At 48.9% G+C, this 27,127-nt stretch overlaps 2 protein-coding genes across 4 annotated transcripts; one reads left to right on the forward strand and one right to left on the reverse strand.

Moving 5' to 3' along the window:
* Positions 1–122: 122 nt before the first annotated feature.
* RILPL1 (Rab interacting lysosomal protein like 1) lies at positions 123–16,620 on the reverse strand. Of its 2 annotated transcripts, XM_025164394.2 has the most exons (8): positions 15,858–16,610; positions 12,814–12,964; positions 10,355–10,473; positions 9,617–9,835; positions 7,078–7,253; positions 5,807–5,899; positions 3,357–3,444; positions 1,876–2,015 (listed from the first exon to the last, which is right to left on the reverse strand). In XM_025164394.2, the coding sequence occupies exons 1-8, from the start codon at positions 16,215–16,217 to the stop codon at positions 2,010–2,012; spliced, it is 1,212 nt and encodes a 403-aa protein (XP_025020162.2). In that variant the 5' UTR covers positions 16,218–16,610; the 3' UTR covers positions 1,876–2,009. The 2 variants fall into 2 exon arrangements, with proteins under 2 accessions (XP_087991377.1, XP_025020162.2); XM_088135251.1 differs by lacking the exon at positions 3,357–3,444 and having other exon boundaries at positions 123–2,015; positions 15,858–16,620.
* A 3,084-nt stretch (positions 16,621–19,704) lies between these two features.
* TMED2 (transmembrane p24 trafficking protein 2) lies at positions 19,705–26,637 on the forward strand. 2 transcript variants are annotated; one of them, XM_088135258.1, is made up of 5 exons: positions 19,705–20,019; positions 21,557–21,749; positions 22,762–22,782; positions 24,180–24,287; positions 24,845–26,637. In XM_088135258.1, the coding sequence occupies exons 1-5, from the start codon at positions 19,840–19,842 to the stop codon at positions 24,967–24,969; spliced, it is 627 nt and encodes a 208-aa protein (XP_087991384.1). In that variant the 5' UTR covers positions 19,705–19,839; the 3' UTR covers positions 24,970–26,637. The 2 variants fall into 2 exon arrangements, with proteins under 2 accessions (XP_087991384.1, XP_087991385.1); XM_088135259.1 differs by lacking the exon at positions 22,762–22,782 and having other exon boundaries at positions 19,832–20,019.
* Positions 26,638–27,127: the final 490 nt, after the last annotated feature.

Raw genomic sequence — 27,127 nt, forward strand, 5'->3', positions numbered from 1 at the left:
AACCATAAACTTCACACTATTAACTTGGCTAAAATGGGGCTAGCTGAGTTGCAGTCTTGGCGTATTGCTCAAAAACAACCCCAGAGAATTTTGTTTAATCCAATTATGATCATTTGGAGGAGTTCAAATGGGGGAACCCCCCCCCCTTCCGAAAGAATCAATCTTAATTGGGTGGATGGAAAGAAACGGACTTTTCCTCTGAATCTCGCAGGGAAACCCAGTGGGTTGACCTAACCCCCTCACCCATCTGCATGTATTCTTGGTCACGTCAAGCAATGAGGCTGTTTTAGGGCTCTATCGTAATTATACCCTTTGGCCTCCCTCCCATTTCTCTCTCCCCCCCCAATAGTCGGCTTGTCAATGGATTCTGGGAACAATTTTGAGTGGTCCTCAAAGTATTAACCCATGATCGCTTTTAGATTTTTAAAAAAAAACCCAGAAAAAGTCTAGCTCTGATTATATACGAGGAAAAACAAATGTTGAATGAGACCTCCACCATGGGACTGAAGCGAAAATGAAATAAAGATTCTGGGTTGGCTCTGACAGTTATGCTGCTGTGTGTGTTTTATAGCTGCGTGAGAATTAGAAATAGAGGTGACGCACCTTCACCACTTCACCAGATCCTTATTTCTAAATGGAGGGGCTAGGAAGTAGCCCCCCTGCCATAAAGCAACTGCGAAGCTCTTTATCCCCCCACAGAAATGCATTTGGATTCGCTTCCTACAAGGGTGAGATTCTGCAATGCCACTGTGAAGGGGGGCTTGGTCAGTTCAGGTGACGGTGGTATTAATGCAAAAGTGCAAAACAGAATCTGTTGCGACCGATCAACAGTTTTGCTCCAAAGACGTGAAGGCGAGGGCAGAAACATTTGCAAAGCTCCTCATTTTTTTTTTCCCTGAATTTTGGGGAACAACCCCCTTCCACTTTTTTTCCTGTTGCCCCTTAACATTCACATTTCTAGTTACGATGCTAAGCGATCGTCCGCCGTGCACCCAAGGCGGTTCAGGCAAATGAAAGTCGAATGGGAACATTTCCACGGCAGCTTCAGTCTCATCCAGAGAGATGGGAGGAATTTGCCCCGAAGCAACCAGCAGTCCGTTCCCAAAGCCCTCATCTGTGCGTTGAAGCCTGGATGCTGCTACAAGGTTGGTGAGAGTGATAATTAAACAACAACAAAAAAAGATTAGCATAGGTTTCAGCTGTTTAGTTGCCGTCACCGTGTTGGAGAATTCAGAGCAAGACGCAAGGCACTGTTTCTCCTGGCCATCGCGCTAGAGGCACTATAAATAAGCCGCCCAAAATAGATCTCCTCCCGAATCCATTTTTAAAGTGACCCACTTCCAGGACTTTTTGCCTTCGCGGCAGTTCCAAAAGAGCTTCCTTCTACAAAAGCTTGAGCTGTGAAATAGGAAGCTTGGCAGGAGGAAGAAGGGGGAAAAAAAATAACAATGAAAAAAATGCCCTTTGAATCAGGTGTGCCTGGAACAATATCAATCGGTCCTTAGGGGTGTATTTCTTCTAATGGCCCAGATCCTTTCTGTTCCTTTTTTTGGGGGGGGGGGGCAGACTTAAAAGGAAGCATTTGTGACGTGACGTTCACCCACGAGTCAGAAGAAGTCAACGCTGCAGGGCCGACAGCCGGTCCACGGTGCTGTGCTGGAGGGATCACAATTGGCTACCCGGATCCAGATTGTGAGTCCCATTGCCTGCAGGAAGAATCTCGCGTGCAAATTCTGGTCCGATGGGCACCCAGGCGCCAACACAGCAGCGCGAGGCCAGGAGGACTGGTGGGTGGGCGCCATCCGCCCCGTGAGGGCTTCCGCGTTTCTGCGCTCGGCTCGTCGGAGCAAGCGGCGGTTCTGGGTTTGGGTCACAGGTGCTGCAAAGCTTCCAAACCTTGCTCGGTGTAGACGTCGTCTTTGTTCCTGTCAGCCCACTCGCCAAAGGAACCGTGGAAGGAGGCGTTCCTCTGGGTCGCCTGCATCCGTCTCTTGTCGCGGGAGAAGAAGCTAAACCTTGCGCAAAACAAGGAGAGAGCAGGCAGGTTAAACGCTCGAAACGTCCGGGGACGGTTTGCACAGCAAGCTCTTCAACCTGACTTTTTCTGAACAGGGGCGGGGGAAAAACCAGCCTGCCGACCTGAACGAGTGGCACGAAACTCTTGTACCGCTTTCTCCTCTCTGGCTCCTTCCAGATGTGTGAGCTCACCTGGCTGGGGATGATGGGAGATGCAGCAGAACACCTCTGGAAGGCAGCAGGTTGAGGATTTAGTCTAAAGCAGTGTTTCTCAACCTCGGGAACTTTAAGACGGGTGGACTTCAACTCCCAGAATTCCCCAGCCAGCTCTGCTGGCTGGGGAATTCTGGGAATTGAAGTCCACCCGTCTTAAAGTGGCCAAGGTTGAGAAACATTGGTATAGATCAAAAAGAGTTCCCAGTTTTGTGTCGATAACTTGGAAAATCTCCTTCATGTCACCCTGTAATTCTGCGGCATGATCTAAAAGCCTTTTAACCATCCAACCGAGCCAAATTCCTGACCTGAGTCATGCTGGCTTAATACTGTGGCTTGGAAGTGCGATACCATCTTGACACAAGCTGACCCGTCAGCTGAAACACTATGCCAGTGCTGGAGATTAGTACTGCGCTATGCATTCTGTCTGCTGCTAATCCAGCAATGCCATTACAAAACCAAAATTACAATCTGTAAGTAGGCGGGATTAAAAAGCAGGATTAAACCACGATTAATATGCTCGTAGATTAGAGGGGCTTGTCTGAAGGAGACACACACAGAAGGGCTCTCAGTCATTGGCCGAGGATCCCGTGATGTCACAGAATGTTTAAAGGCATTCTAAACGTCACGGAATGCTTATAAACATTCCAACTGCCGAGAGAAAAGACCTTTTTTCTTTTTCCATTGACAAGCCGTGACGGAACCAGATCATATCAATGGGGCTGGAAAGGCCTACAGAGTGTAAATTGAGGGGCCAGGGAAATTCAAGTGGGGCACGGAGGGCCGAGGAGACAGAAGGACGGGGCCCAATCTTGCAGATGATGGGCTCGAGCGTCTTTTCACCGAAACACGCTGTTGCAAGGAGGGCCAACTGAGGAAAAAAAATGCAATGGCAGACCTTTCCCGATCAATGGGGAGCTGCATTGGGCAGCCAAGGAGCATTCTCAGCCCCCGTTTTCTCATTTCGGTAAAGGGTTTTACGATCCCACAGTCAGCCAACGAGAACACAGCAGGAGTTAGAGTGGGGGATAGCACGTCATGCAGAAAGTAGAGGACATGTAACTCCAGCTAGTACTAGTGCTGGGGGGCGGGGAGGGGAGGAAAAAATAAAAACCAAGAGTCCCTACAAGAGACATAAGTCTTCTTATTGGCTGCAATGTGGGATCGTCCGGGATCAGTCCGGCAGCAACCATGGGCATAACAGCGGTAAAGATCCTGGTTAGGAAAGGAACAGACACAGGAGATCAGAGGGCTGGAAAAAGAAATGAACATTATTCAAACACAGAAGAGATGTGGCTGAAGGAAGCCTCGTAACAGGGAGCAAGGGAGGAATTAACCTCGGGCTAGAGTATTGCAAGGAGGGGCCGTGTTTGGCTTGGTTTCGCCCTTGTGTGAAATCTGCATGCGACGGAAAACCAGGTTTGATAGCTTAGCTTGCGAACCCAGCCAACTGTGGTTTAGAGAAACCACGTGCACACCAATCATAGCTTAGGGCAGTGTGTCTCAACCTTGGCAACTTTAAGATAGGTGGACTTCAACTCCCAGAATTCCCCAGCCAGCACAGCTGGCTGGGGAATTCTGGGAGTTGAAGTCCACCTATCTTAAAGTTGCCAAGGTTGAGAAACACTGGCTTAGGGCAAAGTATGATCTCAGTCTGGGTTGCTCCAGAAAGGTTTAACATCAGCGTCAGGACCTTCCCTGGAATCCAGGCTGCGTCTGCTCCATGGGGGAAAAAACTCCTGCCTCGGTGTTGGAAGAACGGCGGAAGAGAACAAAACCTGAAAAATGGTCCCCAAAGCTATCTGCCCCTCTGCACCGTGGCTTTGCCCTTGCGGTCCCCACAAAGGGCAGAGCTGAAATCTGCCACTCTTCTTTGTTTTCGGCTTCGGCCCTGAAACAACCCCCCAGCCCGGCTGCTATTCTTAGAGCTGGAAAAACAACACACACAGCTGTTCCTATTCTTCTCTGCCAGCGGGCCGCACATGATGCCAGCGGGCTGGCTGCGCGTGGCATTCAAGCCCCGAGCCAACAGAAGCGGTGGCTCGCCCTCTCTGGCTTTGAAAGCCCACGGTGGATGATCCTGTTAGCAATGAAGCCAGCAGACCAAAGAGAACCCGGGCAGACAGCAGTGCTTAAGAGAAAACACGAATTAAATCCCCTCTCTTCCCCACCCTCCAGCCACTGTTTACAGGAGAGGGACCTTTTCATTTGCAAATGATGATTGAAGCATTGATGGGGGGGGGGAGGCATAGCTGCACATCCGTAACCCTGAGCATCTTCACCATCAGCCAAATTTCCTCCAGAGATGAGAGCCATACTCCCCCACCACGACGTCTTTTCCAGAATTTTAACCTTCTGGAAAAAGTGTTTATCCTCCCCTCCCAAAAAATAAATAAATAAAAAAAAACCCCAGAAAGGGAAAAATGCATTTTGCTTCATCGGTTTCTCAAAGGCATATGCATGGATATGAATGTGGCGTATCATCGCTGCAGGAGAGAATAAAAAACGCAGCAGGTTTCAAGACATCAAAGGAGAGACAGGACTCGGCTCAGACTTTGCACAAAGCCGGTTTTCTGAGTAAGCCCCAGCGAACCGGATTCACAGCACGCCCGGCAGCATGAAAAACCACTGACGAATCGCAGCGGCGAGGCTCATCCGCGCGCACACGATACGCAGACCTAGCGAAGGTAAGCGGATTTCAGTTTTGGCATTTGCCGTTTCAGAGAGCAGCATCCCGTTGCTTTTATTTTTTTTTCCCAGCGAGCGGGCCATCTGGTTTTGGAGATTTCATTTCGATCAGAAATTCAAGAGGTAGGGGAGGGGGCTTGGGGGGCAGAGAGGAAAAGGTGGGTCAAGTGGGGTAGCGTGCGTGACCGCTTTCAACACACAAACACATGGGCCTGGTGACAAATGGAATTGCAGGAGAACATCTGTGTAAAAAAGCGAGAGAGTCTTTCCAAGGCTGTACCACTTTAAAATGCAGGTGGGGGTAGGAAAAGGAAGCCCCTTGACCACTCATGACTGATTGAATGACTGATTTCGATGTACAGAGGCACCCCTCTCGCCCAGGTGACGCTGGGCAGCAGACAGAATTTAGGATGAAAACAGCAATATAAAAAGTTGTAACGCGCGCCCACACGACATCTAACCCAAAGAAAATGAAACGACCGCCAAGAATTTTTTTAAAAACTCAACATAACGACAAACCACCCCAGATAAAAAGTGTCTTGCATGCAAAGCAACCCTTTTCCCTCGATGGAAGAAAAATCCTGCACTTCCAGAACGGAGAGTATTCCGTATTGGATGGCGACGCTAGAATAAAGCGGGCGCCCTCATTGCATCGAGCCTTTTTATTGCTTAGAGAGAGCAAAGAGAAATCCCTGAGCGTAACATCAGGGAGAACGTTTCTTCCTGGCCTTCGAGAAAGAGGGAGAAATCGGCAGCAACAGGGAAATAACCCCCAAGAGACAGGCTGAACCAGGTGCTTTTCAGAAGCATCGTCCAATATTCCAAGCAGGGCCTGGAGCGTCAAGATTTGTCCAGCTCGTTTCTAAAAAACAGCCCAGCCCGTACTTACAGCCGCTTGATGCCAGATTCTTGCTGAGTCAAAGGTTTGGAATTCATGATGGCCGTGGATGGAGGAGGTTTGGTTTCGTCCTCCAAGTCGTCGCTGGAAAAGCAGAAGGAAATGCAACGCGATGTCAGGAACCCTCCCTTGGCCAGGTGCCCTCTCGGCTGGCGCTTCAATGAGGACGCCCCTGTGCCAGGGAGAATATACCGCTCTTGGTGGGCAGCTGGCTTTGCGTGCCATGGTGAGAGCAGGGGAGTGGGTGGCCCAAGCTACAAGGGGGCATTAGGAGTGCAAAAACTAAAATAAAAATCACAACCTACAAGTAGACTAAACTTCTTTTATACTGAAAATAAATACGTTCCAGAGGCTTCATCCCATTGCAAAGCAGCAGCGTTAGGGGCCAGCTGAGTGAGAATCTCCTATGGATGGTTTGGTAATGTTGCTTGGTTATCCTTTTATATTTTGGATTTATATATAGGTGATAAGCCAAGGATTTTAGGTTCTGAAATACAGTGCAAAAATGGGGTTCGCTTGATCTGCAGACCAGATTTTTTAAAGCCCGTCACGGCCTTACAATCGTGTGATGGCGTGACGGTTGGCAGTCTCCTGCCAGGGGCTGCAGTGAAAAATTTGAGGGTTGGCTTATCCGCGGATGGGCTTATCCGGGATTATATCCGGGAGATACTTTTAATGTATAGGACAGGGTTGGGTTTACTGATTTCTTTTTGTGAATCGTTTGTTTTTCACGCTATCTGTGGCCCAGAGTGGGAGTTGGGCAGCCTTATAAATCTCATATACAGACAAATGGAGAACGGAGACTCTTGAAAGGGACAGCAATAAAAATGACGCGAATTGGCCGAGAATATTTCTTGCCCCCTTTCCCCATTCACTGGGGGCAAGCTGTCCTCTGGATCGGTTAATCTAAAATTGATCCAGGTTCATTTAAAAGCAAATCTAGGATCTCAATCTAGATCAGTGTTTCTCAAACTTGGCCACTTTAAGATGGGTGGACTTCGACGCCCAGAATTCCCCAGCCAGCCATGCTGGCTGGGGAATTCTGGGCGTCGAAGTCCACCCATCTTAAAGTGCCAAGTTTGAGAAACACTGATCTAGATATCACCCATCTGGTTTTCATTTCAGCTCTTCCAACTTGAGCAGGCTTGCAGGGGAGCCCTCAAACGTCGGGCAGGATTACACCCGGATCACCCGACCTGATCGAGAACCAGCCTGCTTCACTCTAGGACCGGGCTGGGAAACCGAGAAGCTACGCAGGGCACCTCTTATAATACAGAAGCTCTTCCTGAAGCAAGAAAACTTTAGACTTCAGCTCGTTCCTCTCGTGCAAAACGTCTCGGAGCTCTTGTAAAGTGAATCTGGGCCGATTGGGGTCTTTCAGATCCATGGCGGTCTTCTCCGCCTCCGAGAGGAATTCCTCGGGGTTGGATTCTTCGGGCTGTAAGGCCAAAGAGGGTTTGGCGTTAATGGTTAGGGTTAGTTTCATTTAGAGGGGACAGATTTTCAGAAGAAGGATAAAGTCTTCTGGGGGTCCAGCTTGACTACTGGGGATCAAATAATGAAATCATAAATGCACAGATTAATGATCAAGCGATCAGCCCATGATGAATTAATTAACAGCTAGTCCTCCTTTAGCGACTGGCTCGTACAGCAACTGTTCGCAGTTACAACGGTGATGAAAAAGTCACCTTACGACCAATCCTCACATCGACAACCTTCGTGGGTCTGTAAAGCAAAGGACAGCTGAAGGAAGATCGTAAGGCCAGTTGCAGTTTCATTTAGCGACTGTTTTGCTGAACAACTGAGTGTCTGGCCCCAAATGTGGTCGCTAAATGAGGACTACCTGTAATTAAATAATTAAAGTAGTTCACTACTGGTGATCAAGCTTGGTTATTTGATGACTGTGGCTGTGCGGTTTGCTTGGCCACGAGACAGAAGGGTTTGGCCACTATCTTCTTCTGGGAATGTTTTCCCCAATCTACTAGTTTAATCTACAGTCCTGGGACATCTCTGGGTGGTCTCCCATCCAAACACTAATCAGGTCTGCCTGTGTTTAAATCTCTGGGCCCAGACAAAGTCAGCTAGGGGCCGTCACTCACTGGGGCTTTGAACAGCTGGCTTAGATTATTCACTCCAGCCAACTTAAAAAACATCCGTTCTGGACTTTGCTGGAGGAAAAGTGAAGGGGAAAAAAGCAAAGAAATGGAAAAATGGAAGAACAAAATTCTATCTTTCTACATCTCCCTTTAAAATGCATCCCCCCCTTTGTTTTACAAACCCTGTCCCCTAAGTCAAAAATGCCAGGATTAATCCTTTTATAGGTGATTCACCCAGTTATTTCTATATGTTTTTAGAGCTCTGCATGTATTGTATAGCTATATCTCAGCGGTTCGGGGCCGCCCCAGTGCTGCAACGCCAACTCCCAAAGCAATAAAAGGAACAATTGTCCGTTCTTGGCAAAGCAAGTGATCTCATTAAATCCCAAGAATAGGAGCCTTTTCCAGATAACACAACAAAAGCAGCAGTTGTGAGGCCGAGATTGCGCTGCCGCTGAAAAGCCCCGGACTGTTACAGGACTCAGCGTACTTGGCACGCAAAGCGATCTCAACGAACGCGCGTCTTCATCCCCGGGAAGAACAAACGGCCTCAGCTTAGACAAAGCATCTTTCTGTTTCCACAGAGCCCAGGATCGGCTGCCCCGCGATACCTACCAACATCTTGTTTTTAAAGCCATGCTCCTAGTCCTCATGGGGATGCTGAACACCCCCCGCCCCGGCCCGCCTGCCCAACTTTTTCCCCAGTCTGAATCTTTCTTAGAAAAAGCCGTCCAAGTCCTTCCAAAGTAATTAAAACACCGAACGCAAACCCCGCATCGAGGGGGCTTGAAAAGCCGTAGGATCCTTGTCCCCCGGCAGGTGAGCGCTGGGGTGACAAAATGTGGATGGAGAGGGAATGGAGAGAAGTACGATGGATGAGTTCCTTTGCACTTGAGCCCCGGTTTGGGTCTCCAGCAATGTTTAACTTTTCTTTCTCAACAACAGACTGGTTGAGGGCAGACTTCTGACCTTCAAGGGAGGCGGTGCAGAAGTTCAGACGTATCAAATGAACTCACAGATTTAAAAATTAAAACCGGGTTGTAAATGGGCTGCGGGGGCGGAGAACTAAAACAATCCTGGCTCTGAAGACCTGTCCCAGTTCACCCGCTGAAACACAGCCAAGGGTGATCTTAAAATAAACCCAGCCTCCCTTCTTCCTCCCGCTCCCACCGATAAAAGTAACCCGACACATGGAAACAGCACAACGGTGCGTCGTTCTCCTGGCGAGTCCTGCTAAAAGGGGCCCAGAGTTCCCTTGGGCTGAGTTGGTGACTTGGAACCGAACTCAGTTCTGGTTTGTTGGGACGAGAACGGAGGGAAAGAGAATGGAAGAAACGACTCTGAGACCCCCGGATGGGAAGGGGGGATGATAAGGAGCAAACATTAATACTTAAGACCCGTCAACGCCTGTGGACCAATCATTCCTGTATAGCCGCCCTTGGCTGATCTTTAAAAAAAAAAAAAAGCGGAGCAAAATCTGCTTGGATGGGAGACCACCAGGAGATCCCCGAGTGGAGGAACTGAAGCGACACCCAAGAAGAAAGCTGGAGGAAAACATCTGCCGACAGTTTCTGAGAAAACCGCCCAGTTGCGTCCCCGCGGGGAGCAGGAACTCAGCTCGACCTGAAGGCCGTTTCGCTTTACGAAACGAGAAGCAAACACCCCAAGCAGGTTTTTGAAAACTGCCCTGAAAAGCCCCGCCAACCTGCGTTTCCTCTCCGTTCTGACTCGATTCCCCTTGCGGCTTCTCCCTCAGCTTTCCCAGCTCGGCTCTCAGCACCGCCATCTCCTGCTCTTTGGTTTGCAAATAGGCCTCCAGCTCCACTTTCTGTTCGATCAGCGCCTTTCCCTGAGCTTCGACGACGGTAATCCGGTGGCGCAGGTCGTGGTTGATCTTCATCAACCTGTTTTGCTGCTGCTGCAGCTACAGCGAAGGAAAAAAAAAAGAGAGAGAGAAGTGGAAGGGGGACACCACCGACAAGGCACCGTACTTGCCAGTTACTGAATGTTCCATTTCTTTTTATTTTATTCCGAGAGAGAAAGCAGGGAACGGATTGTTGAACGGGTTATCGGAAAAGGTCTGGCGCAAGGTTGATTCCCCACTGCAGCCGGGACTTAGGAAAACCTCTGGACATTCACGGGCTGATGCATTTTCCTTTAAGAAGATGCTTCGTCAATAAGACGGATTTCCATGTCACGTCCAACCAGGATTAGCCTGAGGCGTAATGCATTTTAGAAATTAAACAATGCAAAAAAAGGGGGGGGCAGAGTTGTTTTCAGGATTATTATATTTGGTATATCCAGGTATTCTCCATCTCAACATGGAGGTCATATTTTCTGCATCCAGGTCTAGGAATTGGATCTTTGCTTTAAAAGAAAAAAAAAGCATTTGGCAATTCCTTGAACACGTCTTCTGAAAGACGAGAGGGGGGAAAATACTTACTGCTTCTACATCTTCGTTTTTAAGGCCCAGTTCTCTGTCCTTCGCTCGGATTTCATCCCGTTGCTTATCTACCACTTCCTTCAGCTTTTTCATCACTTGCCTCTCTCTTTCTGACATTCCTGGTGTTTTTGTTTTTTTTTAGAAAAAGAGATAACAGTAAGTGAATACTCTTCATTGTTGACCCTGCTGAAGCAGTAGAGTCCTTTAAGAAGTGCATGACAGGCAGAAGTCCACCAGGTTAGTGCTTCCCTAAAGGGGCAGTGTGAGGAGGCTGCCTCCGATGAATTTCTGCCTGCTGCCGTTGCAAGCATTACCTTCCTTCAGGGAAAATGGAGATTTGGAGGGAGAATTTGGGGACGCCTCCCAAGCCTTCGATTTCAATTTTAAAAAGGCTGTGTGGGGACTGAAATTAACCCCCGCCCTCAGCTATTAGGAACTGAACTCTAGAGAAGATCCCCAACTTTCTCCCCAAACACCCCATATGGGTTTCGGGGAAATGGGTTGCTAAAACACACTTCCAAAATTTCAAATAATTTCCTTGACCTGGACCAAGGCAAGACTAGGTTTCAAAAAGTGAAAAAAAAAAAAAAAAAAGAATTATCCTGCGACGTTGCTGCATAAACTAAAAATCTGCAGGGGCATTAACCCATGGTTAACTAGGTCATGGGTTCCTGAGTTAGCCAAACCAACTGTTCCCACGAAGCCACGATCAACAGATCCATGGCTTTACTCGGTTAATGCAGCTTTCTGGGTTTGCAGAACACGCTGAAGCCCCAAACGAATCACCCAAGCTGGGTGCACGGAACTCACATCCACCCTCTAGTCGACACGGGTTGTGGTTCACCAGGGGTGGAAACCTGGCCGACCCGAAAGAAAAGCGACCCACATCTAGGAGAAATATTCAGACCTGAAGGACGGGAGGGAATATTTTTCTCCGCTGAAAAGAGTCTGGAAGGGAGGGCTGCGAGATGCCTCCTCTCCCCTCCCACAGCTGCTGGGACAACACCTGCGTGGCGGGCAGAGACGTTCTCCAACCTTGGAGGCAGCCTTGACGCCTCCCTCCCCAGCTGCTGGCCTCCTACGAACGACGGTGACATTGATTCCCTTGATCTGAAATCCTACTGAATTCTAAGATACGATTCCTCTGGCCTCGCCCGGTGGGTTAGGAAGTCCTTCACTCTCATTCTTCTGGGCTTGCTCCCAAGTAAACCTGTAGTGGGGGGCTGCTTGAGCAAGACTGTTGAAAGCTGCCTTTCTTCCACCCCTCTGCACGGGGGACGGGCATCTTTTTTTGGAGCCTGTCAAATTGTCCTCAGTTGAAGGGGTAGGGCCAGGTCAAACTACAAACCTTGGATCAGATTTAATTTGCTTCTACGTATTTAAATTAATTAAGTTTTAATACGGTCATTTTTGGAGGTCTCTTGGCGGCTGCCTGGATGAATGTTCTACCCCAATCTTATTTATCCTGACAGGTAGTAATTTTTATTGCCCAGCTTAAACTGTATTTATGCAATTTATATCTAGGTTAGGTTAGATGTTATTATCATCTCTGGCCATCCTGGGAGCCCTATTCCAAAACCAGGGACAACAGAATGTGGGGAAAGGGTGTCTTGGGGATACCTGCGCTCCAGCTCTTGATAGTTCCTAAAGTCCAAACCAAAGGTCTAGACTAGGTCCAGCAGCCAAAAGAAAGACAGCGACTGGTTCTCACAACTCGCTGGGTGTAATGGTATGTGAGAAAGACCTTGGGAGACGGGGTGAAGAGATGCTGCCAAGGGAACGGTCAGATAAGAGAGGGCATAGCCCACAGCTCCTTAATGGGAGGAGAAAGCAGCTCAGAAGGGACCCTCCCTAACTTCTCAGACTGTAAAGGAGACGGTGGGAGATTTGTACTTTCAGACTTGCAAGATTCTGTTAATGTAGCCTTACAGTAAAGTAGAATTAGCTCATCTGGTCGTGTTTCCTGTCTGGTCCACCTGGAAAGGCTGACCTGGGGTGTCAACTGCACTATGTAAACCAGACCAGGAAATCAACTCCACAGGAAGATTTACATTTTATTGAGATTGACTATAATAACAGAATCTTGCAAGTTTGACTGTGTGGTACCTTCTTCCTTTCTTAGACTCCCATGAATCAGGGAGGTGTCGGCCTGATCCACTTCCACATATTATCTTGTTTCCCAGGGCTTAAAGAATGCTTCATGAAACGGTTCCTGCATATTTCCATCAAGGTTGTCTTCCTTACTCTCTACCCTAGGCTATGGCTTCTTTTCATCCTGGTTCATTGCATAAGCCCAGTTGGTAGGACTCATACGACATATTCAGCCGAAATGAAGCCGACCCTCTTGTGTCTTGTCCACCACTGAAAAGGAACTGAACTCTGCAGAGCCCAGTCCGAGCCCTTTCTGGTCCACAGCACCCAAGGCTTCCTCAGGAATCTCTGCCCTCCCCAACACTCGCCTTCATGTTTCTGGAATTCTTCCTCCGAGAAATTCACATCCTTGTTGGCGAGGTTTGTCATCAGCTGCTTGTTCTCCTCTTGCAGCTGGGCGATTTGGGTGAGAAGGTCTTGGGCTTCACCTCGCCAGACGTCCTCCACCAGCTCGAGCTCCTAGAGGACCAGCAATCCCAGCCTATCAGCCTTGGCTTCCAGGCAACTGAAAACCACCCATTCCAAGGATGTTCCCATAGCTGGGGTCTCTGCCCCAGCCCAAGGCTGGCGAAGAAGACTCATGAGCCCACTTTGGGTCCTGGGCCAGGGAACTACAGCAAGATACAATGACGCCATTGTGCAGATGACGTGAGTTACGCAATCCTTTGCCAAGTGATGTCACCCCAGTGTGACATCATAACATTTTGTACAGGATGCCTACAATGACACTATTTTTCTATACAAAATTTTAAAAACCCAAAACATTTCATTTCTAAATTAAATTATAGGTTTTGATCCCTAGGCCCATTTCCCCATGGTTAACTACTGAGGATCTGAATGTCCTGCTTGCACAGGACAACCCTGAACCATAATCTAATCAACCTCCTAAGGATTGCATTCGCACAACACCTAGGTTAAAAATGCGTTGGGCTCTTTTGCAGTTCAGGGTATCCTGAGAACACAGCCACAGTACGCTTACGACTTGGTTGAATGAGGACCTGCATTCCTCTTTCCAAAGAAAAGAGGCTACCGATGTCACCTATAAATATCAGTGGGCTGATATCGTAAGGGACTGCCTTAAGAAAGTATTTTCTTAAATTCCTTGGGCTTCTTAAGAGAGGGAAATCTTTCTCAGCTGGCATTCTACTACAGGGCTATTCTAATTTTATTATGGAACTAAAATAAGTCAGAACAGCTATATCAAGCAATCAACAAGAAGAAGAAAAAAAACCCCTTTGAACTTCAGTTAGTTGGCCGCTCACTTGTTGAGCCTGTCAAAATGCTACAATAATGCATCTTGGCTCAATGCACAGGAGAGTGCTTGCTAAAATATGCATTATTGCAACTTCCCTCCTCCTCTTTTCCTCTGATTTTGAGAGGGGGGAACCCTCTGAGCTCCCTTCCCACAACAATTTTTCCCTTCCCTTCCCAACTTCCCGAGTCAATGTCCTTGTCCATATGTGCAGAGCTGCTGAGTAAGAAGGAATCTTCTTTTCCACATCACTGGCAAGGAAGAAGCCCACGTGAAAGGGGGCGGAGTGCCTTTCTCTCTCCCCCCCCCCCCACACCTCCTCCTCTTCCTTCTCCTTCCCAGAGTCTGGAAGTGACATGCAGGAAATGAGTTGGGAGACCTGGCACGTTTCAAATCCAGGCTGGATTCATCCCCCATCATATTGCACTCGATGTGGCATTGGTTCACATAATACATGTCCCTGTGGCTAACTGAACCACAATCGCTCACCCAACTGACCCTTTCTCAGCTCCACGCAATAGCAACTCCAGACAATTGGCCCCAGCTGGGTTTGTGTGACCCACTCAGCTCATCAAAGCTAAATCTCCAATTTTGCTAGGATTGCGAAAGGGGGCCCCACCAAATTCAGAAGCTGACCCTGGGTATCACCCCAAAGATGAACATCTGGAGGATTACAGTTACTGGTTGCGTCCAAGTTTTGTTACACAATACATTTATCCCAGGCAGAGGACAAGAGAAGTGAGTCAAAAGCCTGTGATCTCTCCTGGAGTTGTTGATTTTTCAACAAAATTAGAAGCTGAGGTCAGATCTCCGTGTAACTCTTCTGGGGGAACGGAGCACATACTGAGAACAGCTACAAAAATAGTCAACTCCTTCTGCTCTTCACCAACCCTTCTCTTCTCTTGTCCCTTCAACCATTTTTTTCTGTTCTCCATCTGTTTTTTTGTTCTTCTCAAGTGCCAACAGCTTCCGAGAAACTAGAAACCTTCCGAGCTTGCAAGACCAGCTCTGGCACATTTATAATGTAATTCTCAAGAGTCGAAGTGGCTTTGCTACAGGATTAAGAGGGCTGGACTGCTGGAGAAATCCATCTAAATATCCGGTTAGCCCTGAGGTTCATCAGGTGCCTTGGACAAGTGCCATCTCACAGCCAAGATGAATCTGAGCTTCATCTGGATTCCCTACATCTTTTTTTTTTTTAGCCTAAGCAACTTCTCCTCTATCTCAGAGATGGTTTGCACCTCCTCTGTGGCCATTTTCACACCAGCAATTAGAGCTTTGTCATCTCCCAACATCCTCGTGACACTAAAACCCTCTTACCAGAAGGAATCTAGCAGCAGCTTTCCTGATTAATGCATTATGTTAAATTTTATTTCGGGCTCTAGCTTGCAGCTCATGAAAGCTTATACAGTACCTTTTATTAAAAAGTGTTAGTTGGAAAAAGCAGTACTAGGCTCCTCCTGATTTTTTGCCCACCGTAGACTAACCCAACCCTCCTCCTACAATGCCTGAAATTATCTAGCAAATCTTGTTCCTTGATTTCTCAGCACAGAGATGGCTGGGCCGCCCGCTACACCGTCACCCTGGAAATGGCTTCTGAGCACAAAAGTGAGGCTCCCCACCCCAGCACAATCCCTGGGAGGGGGCTGCAGGGAGCCCCCATTCTGACGATGCTGGGCTCAGTGGTGGCTTGGCCAAGAAATCACAGCTGACATGGGAAGCCAGTGGAACCCTGCTCAGGGAGGGAAGGATCGAACCGTGCCCAAAGAGTGCCATCCTGCAGACGCAGCTGTTGCTTGTCATCCCTCTGCCTAAGCAGGGAGGCACCCCAGCCTGGCTCCCTCTTCCTTCCCTGCCTCTCTCCCTCTCTTCCTTCCCCCCCTCTTTTCCCCCTTCTTCTTTTCTCTCCTCTTCCTCTCCTTCCCTTTTTCCTCCCTCCCTCCTTTTCCCTTTCCTTCCCACTTGGCCTTCCATCCCTCTCCCTTTCCCCCTTCCTTCCATCCTCTTCCTCCCACCCCCTCCTTCCTCTCTCCCTCTCTCATTTTCCCTTCTGCCCTTCTCTCCTTCCTTCTTCCTTCCCGTCCCCCCGGCCGGGCCGACCTTTTGGTGCTTCCTCTCCTTCTCCAGCCGGTCGACGCGCTCCAGGCGGAGGCGGTCGAGCTCCAGGCGCAGCTCCTCCACCTCGGGGCTGATGTGGTTGCGGCTGACCAGCACCTCCAGGATCTCCAGCACCCGCACCACCTTGGGCATCAGGCGGCCGATGGCCTCGCAGCCGTGCTGGTCGATCAGCCGCTCGAACTCCTGGCCCACCAGCGAGGCGATGTCGTAGACGTCCATCACGGTCAGCTCGGCCACGCTCTTCTCCAGCGCCGAGGCCGCGCCGAGCCCGCCGCCCTCCATCGCCGCCGCCGCCGCCGCCGCCGCGGGTCTCGCCGAGACGCCGGGCCGCGAGTCCTTCATAGACGGGCCCCGCGGCCGCCCCCGGCCGCCCGGCTGCCGCCGCCGCCTGCCCCTCCTCCCAGGCCGGACGCGCCTCTCCAGGGGCAGCGCAGCGCCCGGCTGCAATGCGACGGGAAGGGAAGGGAGGGAGCCCGGCGCGGCGTCCGCCGGGGAAGCGCAGGCAGCCGGCGGTCCGGAGGCGGGCGGGCGGGCGAGCAGCGCGACCCCGGCTTCTCCCCGCGGCCGCCCCAAACCCCTCCTCCCGCCTGCGCCGGCCGCCTCCTCCTGCGCCGGGCGGCTGGGGCGCTGGGGCTGGGCATCCCGGCGGGCGGAGCGGAGCGGAGCGGAGCGAGCGAAGGCGCGGACCTGGCAGGGCGCCGGCGGGCAGGACGGAGCCGCGGCTGGGCGGGCGGAGCGGAGCGGAGGATGCTCGGGCTCGCCCGCGTCCGTCCAGACCGCCCCCGCCGCCCGCCTCCCCCGAGGGTCCGAGGCCACCGCCGGGCAGGAGCTGAGAGGAACCCGCTTGGAACCGCTCTCCCCGCGGGGGGAAAGGGAGGAAGCGCCGCCCGCCAGCCTGGAAACGAACCGGGCGAGCCCCGAACTGGCGGCAATCAGTTTCAGCCAGAATTCCTGCCAGCAGCGGACGGGCCCTCCTGCCGAGGGCACGGGGGCTTCGACAGACCCCCTTTTCCTGGGCAGGTTATCCTCGATGGTCACGTCCCCCATTGTCTGTTTTTCTGGGCGCTTTTAAAGTTTTTAGGATCCTTCGTTCTTGAGGCATTCTTCGTGTTCTAGGTAACACTCCAAGTCCCTTAAAATCCAAAGTTTGGTCTTGGCCCGTCTGTCCAGATTGCAGAGTTTCAGAAGGGGCACCTTCTGAGACCAACCCCCTTCTTGGGGCAAGAATCTAAATTGAAGAATCTAACTCTAAGGGCTACCTAGCTTCTGCTTGAACACTTCCAGCAAACTAGAGCCCATCAGCTCTCTGAGTAACGGGCTCCACCTTCAAATTGTTCTTACAGGTAGTCCTTGACTTATGACCATTCGTTTAATGACCATTCGAAGTTACAACACAGCCGTGAAAAAAGTGACTTACAACCATTGCAGCATCCCCATAGTCACGTGATCAAAATTTGGGTGTTTGGTCACTGGCATGTATTTACAATGATTGCAGCGTCCTGGGGTCACATGACAACCATTTGCGACCTTCCCAGGGGACTTCCAACAAGCAAAGTCAATGAGGGAAGCTGGATTCGCTTATGACCACATGATTTGCTTAATGACCGTGGTAAAAAAGGTAAAATAGAGTGTGACTCACTTAACAACCATATTGCTTAGCAACAGAGGTTACAGTACCAATTGTGGTCATAAGTTGAGGACTACCTGTATTGTCAAGAAGTTTTTCAAAAGATTCAGCCAGGATCTGCCCCCTTGTAACTTCAGTCTCTGTCCGCATCCTGGGCCTTCTTCTGCATGACATCCTTTCAGGCCTTGAAAGGCATTACCATTCTCCACTTCCCCCAATTCTCAAGGGAAAGCAAGGAATGTTGTTCTTTACAGCACCACAAAATACTTTGCATCTGATGAAATGGCCTCATTTTCTCAAACTTCTGTTTTCCTGGGTCCTACGCAGGGAATGGGCTAAGCCATGGTTTGCTTATCTATGCTTTTTGGAAAACCTTGTCAGGTTCATCCTGCATGCTAAACTGAGTGGGCTTTGCTTGCTTGCGACCCTTCTGAAATTGGGTACTGGGGAAACTTATGGATCGCAAACACGTGGCTTAAACTGAATGCATGCACTCAGGAAGGAAGGCTTCGCACGTAGCTTATGGGCACGGAGGATGCGGTTTGGGGGTGAAAAATATGGCTTGTGAAAAGAGGCTTAACGCAATGCATCCAGACCACCTCAGGTGTCCTCTCCCAGTGAGCACTGAACCTTGCGCTGTGCCGCATGGAAGCCTCTCTGACCTTGAGCACTGACCTCCTCCACAATTACTCCATGAAGGAGTTCAGCAAGGCACCAAAGTCAGTTGTACCACATGCCCCCCCAAAGAGGTTTGGCAAGACCAAGAGAGGCACATTCGGCGTGCACCAGTTCCTGTCCCACAACCAGGTCTCAATCCCGGCGGGCAGGAATCCAGGTGATCTATTTCTCAGGTTCTTGGTAGCCCCCTTCTCACAGCCTTCCCTAAAAGAGGGAAGCCGGAGACGGGCAAAAGTTGTCCAAAAGGGCCAGCCTGGTGGAGGGACTAAGAGAGGACACCTGTGTGCCTCTTTTAAAATACAGGTCATCCCTGTTTAGCGACCACAATCGGGACTGGCAATTTGATCGTTAAGCAAAGTGGTCGCTAACTGAAACCACAACTGTGCTTACGATCTTCCTTTGGTTTTCCTTTGCTTTATAGACCTTTGCTTTACAGAAGGTTGTCAACGCAAGGATTGGTCGTAAAGTTACGTTTTCATCACCGTTGTAAATGAAAACGGTTGCTAAACAAGGCAGTCGCTAAACGAGGACTACCTGTAGACAGCACGACATGCCTCTTTTTTATTCTATACTTGTCATTAGGCTTTTTAGTTTTCCTAGGGGGATTGACTGATTTCCTTATTTTTCCCCTCAAACACGTTTTCCACACCTGCAACCTTGGAATCGGCAGGCTGGGCCGCCTTGAGTTTGCCTCCAGTCCCTGATCCTAGGAAGAATTATGGCCCCAATGGATCAATGGGGCTTTTCCTCCCTTTCCTACCAAGAGCTCAAGCTGGGCTCAAAGGGGTCTTCTGCCTTTTGTCCCTTCACAACAGCCCTGTAAGGTAGACCACGAGAAAGCAAATAGCTGGGAATCACTCGCTGAGCTGGAATCTTAGCCCAACCGTCGCTAATAAACAAACGCAATGCCGCCTTCGGGGCACGTTGGACTCCAACTCCCATCACTCAGATATCGGCCCAGAAGGATGAGCTTTGGAGTCTGACAGACCCAGAGAGCCCAGCGGGAGGACTGGTGTTTGGGAGGCTCCGCAGGACTCCCGACCAGTGGCCGGTCGGCTGCCGGGGATGATGGGATCTGTAGTCCATCCCATCTGGAACGCCTGCTCGTGGCAAAGGCTGCCTTATAACCCCCACCCACGTCCCCCAGCAGAACAAAACCCCTTTTGGTCCCCGCCCACCAGAACATCCCCCCCCCAATCCAGCTGCGGCTGCGCGCGCGATCTCGGCCTCCCTTTTCTTTTCTCAAACGGGAGAGAAGTGTCCGCTCTCGAGCGCCGTCGCTCCCGTCGATTCCCACCTCGGACGCGCCGATTGGCCTCGCGGGGCCACCGTCCCACTCCCTCTCCCCTCGCTTTCTCCCCCGTCCGCTCCGCCTCCTCCAATCAGCGCGCGCCTCGCCCTCTGGGCCCGCCCACCGGTCCTCTCCGCCCTCCCCTCCCCCAGCCCAACGGCTCTGCGTCCGGACTGTACGTGGCAGCGGGCCCGTCTTCGGCCTATTAGGAACGGCCCCGTGCATCGGAAGGGGCGTGGCCAGGGGCGGAAGCGCCCCCCGTCGCCGCCTCTTCCCCTGGCTGGTTGGCAGCGGCTTGGCTCGCGTCGTCCTCCCCGCTCCGTCCCTCACGTGGCCCGCCTCGCTCCCCGCCCGCCGCCGCCGCCGCCATGTCGCCGGTGCGGGCCGTGCTGGCGCTGCTGGCCGCGCTCTGGGCCCCGGCGACCGGCTACTTCGTCAGCATCGACGCGCACGCCGAGGAGTGCTTCCTCGAGCGGGTCCCGTCCGGCACCAAGATGGGGCTCATCTTCGAGGTGGCCGAGGGCGGCTTCCTCGACATCGACGTGGAGGCGAGTCCCGGCGGGCGGGAAGGCCCGTCGTCCGAGCCGGGCTGCGGGCCTGAGGAGGCCAGGGCGCCTCTGAGCGCGTGCAGAGCGCAGGCCTCCGCGAGCGGGCTGCCCTCACGCCCATGCCTCCGCCACCGGGGAGGTCAGAGGGGCCGGTCTTCGCCTCGCCTCGCCTCGCCCCACCTTTACCTTCTTCCTGCGGGCAGATAGGAGGAGAAGGGGCCAGAGGGGCAGGGCTGTTCGCCAGCCGCTGCCGTGGCTGTAAACGCCGAAGTAGCTCGGCGCTCCACAACGCTTTGGGCCTGACTGGCAGGGCTGCCGAAAGGGGAGATGTGGTTGCTCGGGGGGTGGAATCTTTCCTGTCCTTGGCTTTGGGGAAGGGACGCTCTGGAGTCGCTGGGAGTGGGGCGGCATGTACATTTAATAAATTATTATTACTAGACACAGTGGTGAAGAGCAGACGGTCTGAGGAGAATAATAATAGTAATAGTAATAGGTTAGAAGTAACTGTGTGTAAGGAGGGATGTTGGATTATGTCGCATCAAGTTGTTTTTGACGGTTAGTGACCACATAAATAGATTATGGGCTATAAAACAGTAATTTATCAGCCCCTGCAGGTCACCTCTTAGCAGAACTTTTGGATTTAACCCTAAAGTGAAAAGCGTAGTGTTATTGGTTTTACGTGATAGGAAACTCTGGAAGGACCGACTGTAGTTAACTTTGTTGTGTGTGTGTGTGTGTGTGTGTGTGTGTGTGTTTAGAAGAGATTGGGAGAATAGCAGTGGCCCTGTATTGGCTTGTTAGACTTTTTTTAAAAATGTGAATGATTGTTCTTTGGGGCTACCCGGATCAGTGCTTAGTTGAAGAAATGTGGTGGAAACCCACTGGCAAACTGTTAGGGCAGTGTTGGGGTTGTAGCATTTCCTGGTTAAAGTTACACAAACAGTGACACGTTGTGAGGGATCATTTTACTGTTCTTTTATTGTAGATGTTTTGTTTATATTAGGTCTCTTGACTGTAATAACGTTTTGTTGTTAGTTATATTCTAATGCTCCTCTGGTTGGCCACTGGATGCATGGTTAGATTTTGATAAGATCCAGTAAGAGCAATATTATATTTTTATACCCTGAAATTCATTTCGGAAGATAATCTCTGGGCAGTACTGAATGCCATCTGCTGGATTATTTATTTAAATATTTATGTATTATGTTTGTATCCTGCCATTATGTTTTTCGTCAATTCAAGGCAGCATACATACCTTATGTTCCTACCTCCTGTTTTCCCACAACAATAGCCCTGTGAGGCAGGTTGTTGGCCCAAAGTCACCTGGATAGTGTTCATGACTGAAGGAAGGTAGAACTGGGCTCTCCTAGCCCAGCACCTTAGCCAGTACCCCATTGGCTCTCTCTGAAATATATAATTGAAATATATACTGTGTTAGTTGGCCATTGCCAAGTTTCATACATAAGTTTTAGAAATAAGGTTTATTCCTTTTGGATGCAGATGAAGAGTAACCCTTCTCCTTCACCCTTATTTGCAGATCACAGGCCCTGATAACAAGGGCATTTACAAAGGAGATAGAGAATCCAGTGGAAAATATACCTTCGCAGCTCACATGGATGGGACGTATAAGTTTTGCTTCAGCAACAGAATGTCCACCATGACTCCAAAGATAGTGATGTTCACTATTGACATTGGAGAAGCTCCAAAGGGGCAGGATATGGAGACAGAAGGTGAGACCATGCACTCACACACTAACTACAAATTTGCCTGCTTGCTGCATTTATTTCTCCCAACTTTATGTGTTTCATAAGTTCTAAGTCTGTTCTCCTTTTGGACTGCAGTGTTCAGGACACAGCGTAATGATTTCTCTTTATATGATAATGGAATTTGACCAGGAAAATGCATAGGGTGATCAGTGGTTTGAACATTCCGGGTAATTTTGTTGCAGCCTCAAATGTGATGGACCCTGCTTATATTTCATCATAATTTTTCTGAATTCGGCAGACCTAGCCATTAAAACAGCCTTTCCCAAGCTGGTCCCCTCTAAATGTGTCGGACTTTTGTTTCTTGTAAACTCCAGACAGAATGAATGGCTATATCTGGAGGGGGTGCCAGATTGAAAAATTGTTCTGAAGACTGGGCTGGTGGCTACACTTTTGTGTCATGTGGTCTTTGTTTCCTTATGTGGCCTTCATACTGCTGTTTCTGTGGATATGCTTGGTGTTCCTAACCTTGCCCTCCTCTTTCTTCCTATCTCTTAGCAGCCCTCGATTGACCTTTTTTTCTGGATTATTGGATTTAATAGCCCTTTCTGCTAGTTGCACTCTAAGTGCTTTCTTGTCTCTTTGATCCCCAGTCCTCTTTACCAAACCATTCTGAGGTTGCCAGCTCCGTGTGTTTACTTACTTCTTCATGCCTCTTGACCAGAGAATTGTGATTTGGAAGCGGGATGCGATCCTTTTGTTCCACACTGAAGGAAAGCATGCACTCATTTTCCTTTTCCATATCGTGTATAGAGTATCATTTGTATTTGATTCTCAGGGAACACAATGGAGGTCCTTCCGTGATGCTCCCACCTTTCTTTTTTGGGAGCTATTAATCCATTGGGATGGCTGGTACTAGGAGTTGGCAACTCCTTTTTATGCCTGTTGGAAAGAGGAACACCCTCTTTAGCACAGGTCTGAGGGATAGCGTCTTTCCTTTTGACCCCACCCCCCGCTCACTTCTTTTGCTTTTCCCTAGGTGGTGGAGATACCTGGGATGGTATGTGTTCTTCTTTGAAGAAATTCTGTAGTCCTTCTGATTTGCTTCTCATAATCTCTTAACAGCTTTGGGGAGCTTTGTGTATGGGATAAGAAGCTCCTTGCTAACATATTGATGATTGCGAGGTTATTGTGCTCAGATGGAAAGGCCTGAGTGCTAACAGCTGCTTTCAACGCTGTATCCCAAAGGAACCCTTCATGATTTTCACCCCTCCTTCATCTCAAAATTAACAGTTCTGGGACTGCTTTTCTACTTGATATTTGGGGATACTGTTTGAGAAATGCAGCCCCAAAGCCGCCTTTGGGCTCGAACGAGCTGCTCAGTTCAGTGCTTGGCTCTGATCTTGCCTGCGAGAGAGGCTGATGGAAGGATGTGCTGCTAGTGCATTGTTTACTTTTATAACACCACACCTCTGAAGAACTGCTGGTGGTTTACCACATAGTAACCAGAAAATATGAGGCTCCTTTTTCCATCCTCCATTCTGAAACTCTCTTTTCTGTCTGAGCCTCAGTCTTCACCTTTAGTTTTAAAATATCTTCATCCCTCTTCCCTGCTTCCTGCTATTCCTGATCCCCAGATGGTAGTATTGAAGACCCAGCAGGCTTGAGGTGAATTGGTTGCAAGGCCATCAGAATTCTGTACCAAAAGCTTTTTTTTCTTTCTTTCTCTGCCCTTTTGTGATCCTTGCATCCCTGCCTCATCCAGATGCTTGTGCTCTGGATTTCCTGTAAAGGTTTGGATGAGATGGCAAATCAGGCCCCTTTCCAACTCTGTAATTCTGCACTTGCTTTGTGGTGTTCCATAACTGGGTCCACTGGTCTGAGTGCCCGGATAGGAAAGTGGTGAGCTGAGGTCTCCGTTAGAATGTGTACTGTGGAAGTGACCTTTTGCTGTGAACGTGCACGTGTGAGTGTTAGCATGTTTGAAGTCACTGTAAAATCAGTTCTACTAATAATGCACCTGTACTTCATTACTCTACTTATGGAGTTGTCTTGGCCTTGGTGTTCTTTGTGTAAGTTTGGATCCTCTGTGGTTCCTATTTTATTGTACAACCAGTTTTCTTCCTATCTAGAAATAATTCCTCCTATCTATGGTAACAGAACATAGCAAATTAATCCATGTCAGCAGCTCACCTGAACTACAAAGATAAGGGTTTTGTATGAGAGGGAGAGACTCTTTGGAATGGTGTTTCTGTCACTTACGGTTGCTCTCCTTGGGACTGTACACAGTTTAGGTGGGAATTAGAGTGAATACCCAGATAACATGTTTTTGCGCTTCTTTTTAAAAAGTTCTGTCCTTGTGTAATTGCTGGCCGTAGAAACGTCAGATTGTTTCATAGCTGCAGCTTGATTTTTGTATTTGTGGCACAAGTGTGAGGTTGTGTAATTCATTTGCAGCTCACCAGAACAAGCTAGAAGAGATGATTAATGAATTAGCAGTGGCCATGACAGCAGTCAAGCACGAACAGGAATACATGGAAGTTCGTGAAAGAATACATCGAGCAAGTACGTAGTCTTGTTTGACAGGTGGCTTCGTTTTCTTTCTGATGAAGTTTTTCTATCCGTTTTGTATTCAACAATTGGCCTGCTAGCCATTGGCAGCAACGAATTCCATGCAGGTGAGTGAGCAGGCTGGCAGAAGAGGAGCCGAAGGAAAGGAAGCCTGGTATTGCAACTGCCAGCACAAGAGAAGTCGTGTTCTGAAAGCGGGGAGGAGACTGGGCTGTTGCAATGGAAGATGGAGTGATCAGTGTGGGTTTTCATTAAGCTCAGCAGCAAAAAGACGTAAGCTACTTAAGACCTGCAGTTGTAGCTGAAACTTGCTAGGTGAACCAATCATTTCCAAGCTCAGTTTGCAAGCTTTCCAGAAATATCTGGTTGGCTGTTTTGTTTTGGTTTTTCAGAAGATAGCTGGACATGGAGTGGGGACTCCACATACGATGTAAGTGTGGGCGGCTTAGATAGGAGGAGATGTTCCTGAAATTATGTAGGTCCTGCACTATTTAGATCCTCTGTAGTTTCGATGTGCTAACTTTGTGTTTTCTTCTTGGTTTCTTCACCAGTTAACGACAACACAAATAGCAGAGTGGTCCTCTGGTCGTTCTTTGAAGCCCTTGTACTAGTTGCCATGACACTGGGACAGATCTACTACCTGAAGAGGTTTTTTGAAGTCCGGAGAGTTGTTTAATCAAACTTTGCTCCCAGTCCCCTTTCCAGTGATCCCAGACTCTGTTCACTCTTTACCAAACAACTTTGTTGCAAAAATCACGTACTTTTCTTTATCCCCTGCATCCCGAACTATAAAACTTAAGTTTAATGTCTTCTTAGCTTAATTTTGTTTTGGTTTTGATATGAGGGGATACCTGCTGTGAGTTATTTTCTGAAATTGGAAGACTTTGTTTCTCATAAGCCAAAATGAGTTCAACCAAAATGACAGAAGTTAGTTGGAAAACAATACTGTTGCTTAACTCTTAACTCTTGATTCTTTTCTCTCTTTTTGTTTCTTGATTTTTTGTAGCAAAATGCGGATTTTTATTATTTTTTTTGGTCTAGGGGAAATGGTACAAGGCTTTTTCATAATAGCATATAAACCTGTGGGGAAGATTCTCTAACTCGATCAATGGATTTCCTCTCTACTTTCACATAAGGGAAGAGTTATGGTGTATCCCAGTCCTGGCAGTGCTTCCACAAAAAGCCATTATGCCAAGGAAGAAACAAACACAGTGTTGTTCAGACATAGAGAAACTAGGGGTGGTTCAGTTAGGATATGTTTAGGCGGCTTCTGTAAAATCCCCAGTACCTTTATGGTGATTCCACCAATTTGTTCATTGAGGTACTTGTTTAAATGAGAGATGGAAGTACAACCCTGCTGAATATGGCCTTAGCTTGCAAACCTGGAAACTGGCAATCGTTGGGGATTTGGCTAAGCGTAACGTCTTCCCCTCTCCGTTTATCGTTCCAAAGCCAGTCCTTTCTATAATACTATGGTAGAGCCAGGACACCTGATGTCAGATGGTTTCAGCGTTTGGGCGGGGTGGAGGAAGAAGGTTTCTACAGTGCTCTGCAGCCTGAGCAACTTGGTCATGCCAACCTCGGATTGCGATCACCTTTCCTGTGAGGAAGACTCCTGTGCCTTTTATGTGACTGAGAGAAATGAGACAGAAAAACGCCGCTGAATCTTCCCCAGAGGCTTTTGCACACTGAATAGCAGCAGCGCAGTGCGTGTGCCCTTTCACATTATTACTGCACTTCCATAAACTATCTCCTGAGCTTTTCCTCGTTGCCCTGCTGTTAAAGGCACAGGAGCCTCTGTCAAGAAAGGAGTTGGTGTTCCCAATTCAGCCATCTTGGAAGAAATATCTATTTTCTGCTTGTTCTCTCTTCACACGTTGACATAATTTTTTATAGGATGTGGTTTTTTTCCCCCTTGCTTATCCGGATGATGGAATTAACAATCACCACGTTCGTCTGTTAGGGTGGGTGCTGATCCAAGATTATGTGGTGGCTGATGTATATTGGTTATAATTGGGGGTGGGAGTGGGTTCTTTTCCAAGGGGGGGAGCATTCTGTCAGTAATGCCTAAAAGAGTTTTGTACCAAATTTAATTTAATTAAAATTTGTTACAAGTTTTCATGGTTCAAGTAATCCTTTCAGCCGTAGGTGGAGACTTAACAGCACTTCTTCACCACCATCTCAGTACAGCCGTTGTATGCCGATGCTAATATGAGACCAATGGAGCTCAAGAGTAGAAATGTACATTTAAAAATGTTTGAAATTTGGCCAGATTCAATTAAATAAACACCTTCTTTAAAAAAAAAAAAAGTCAGTGAGCCTGATGCTTATCTTACATGTTCAATTATAATTGTTATTTTTTGTGTGTGTGTGTTGTTTTTTAACTTAAAGGAAGATATTTCAAATGGGTGTGTAATGGGGTGGGGGAGAGAACCGCTGGAGGATTGTGCGATGGGACAATAGATGGCATGAAGCTTTAGAAGGAAGCCTTGTGAGTTGAAGACGTTCATCATTAGAAGCCAACGGGGTATTAATTTGGTATTTAAACAATGAAGTACAGTATTGAAAAAGGTGGAATATGGCACGTATATGTGGGACCTGTTTTATGGTACTGTGCAATCTCTATGCGTTAAATGTCGGGCAGTAATATCCATCCAGCGCGGTGAACACTTGGGGGGAGGTTAAACAGGAAAGGTGCAAGAAGCACATGAAGGGGGGAAAATTCAATAAAGTGCGTGCTTCGCGCTCCAGGCATCAGCTGGGAACGGCCAGTGTCAACCAGGCATAATTTGGGATTAAGGCATATGCAGAAAAAGGGGAAGATGCCTTGAAGT

This window comes from Python bivittatus, unplaced genomic scaffold (assembly GCF_059951505.1).
Source record: "Python bivittatus isolate LINGU-HERP-01145 unplaced genomic scaffold, Pbiv_v1 ctg000100_np1212, whole genome shotgun sequence".
Classification (NCBI taxonomy): Eukaryota; Metazoa; Chordata; class Lepidosauria; order Squamata; family Pythonidae; genus Python; species Python bivittatus.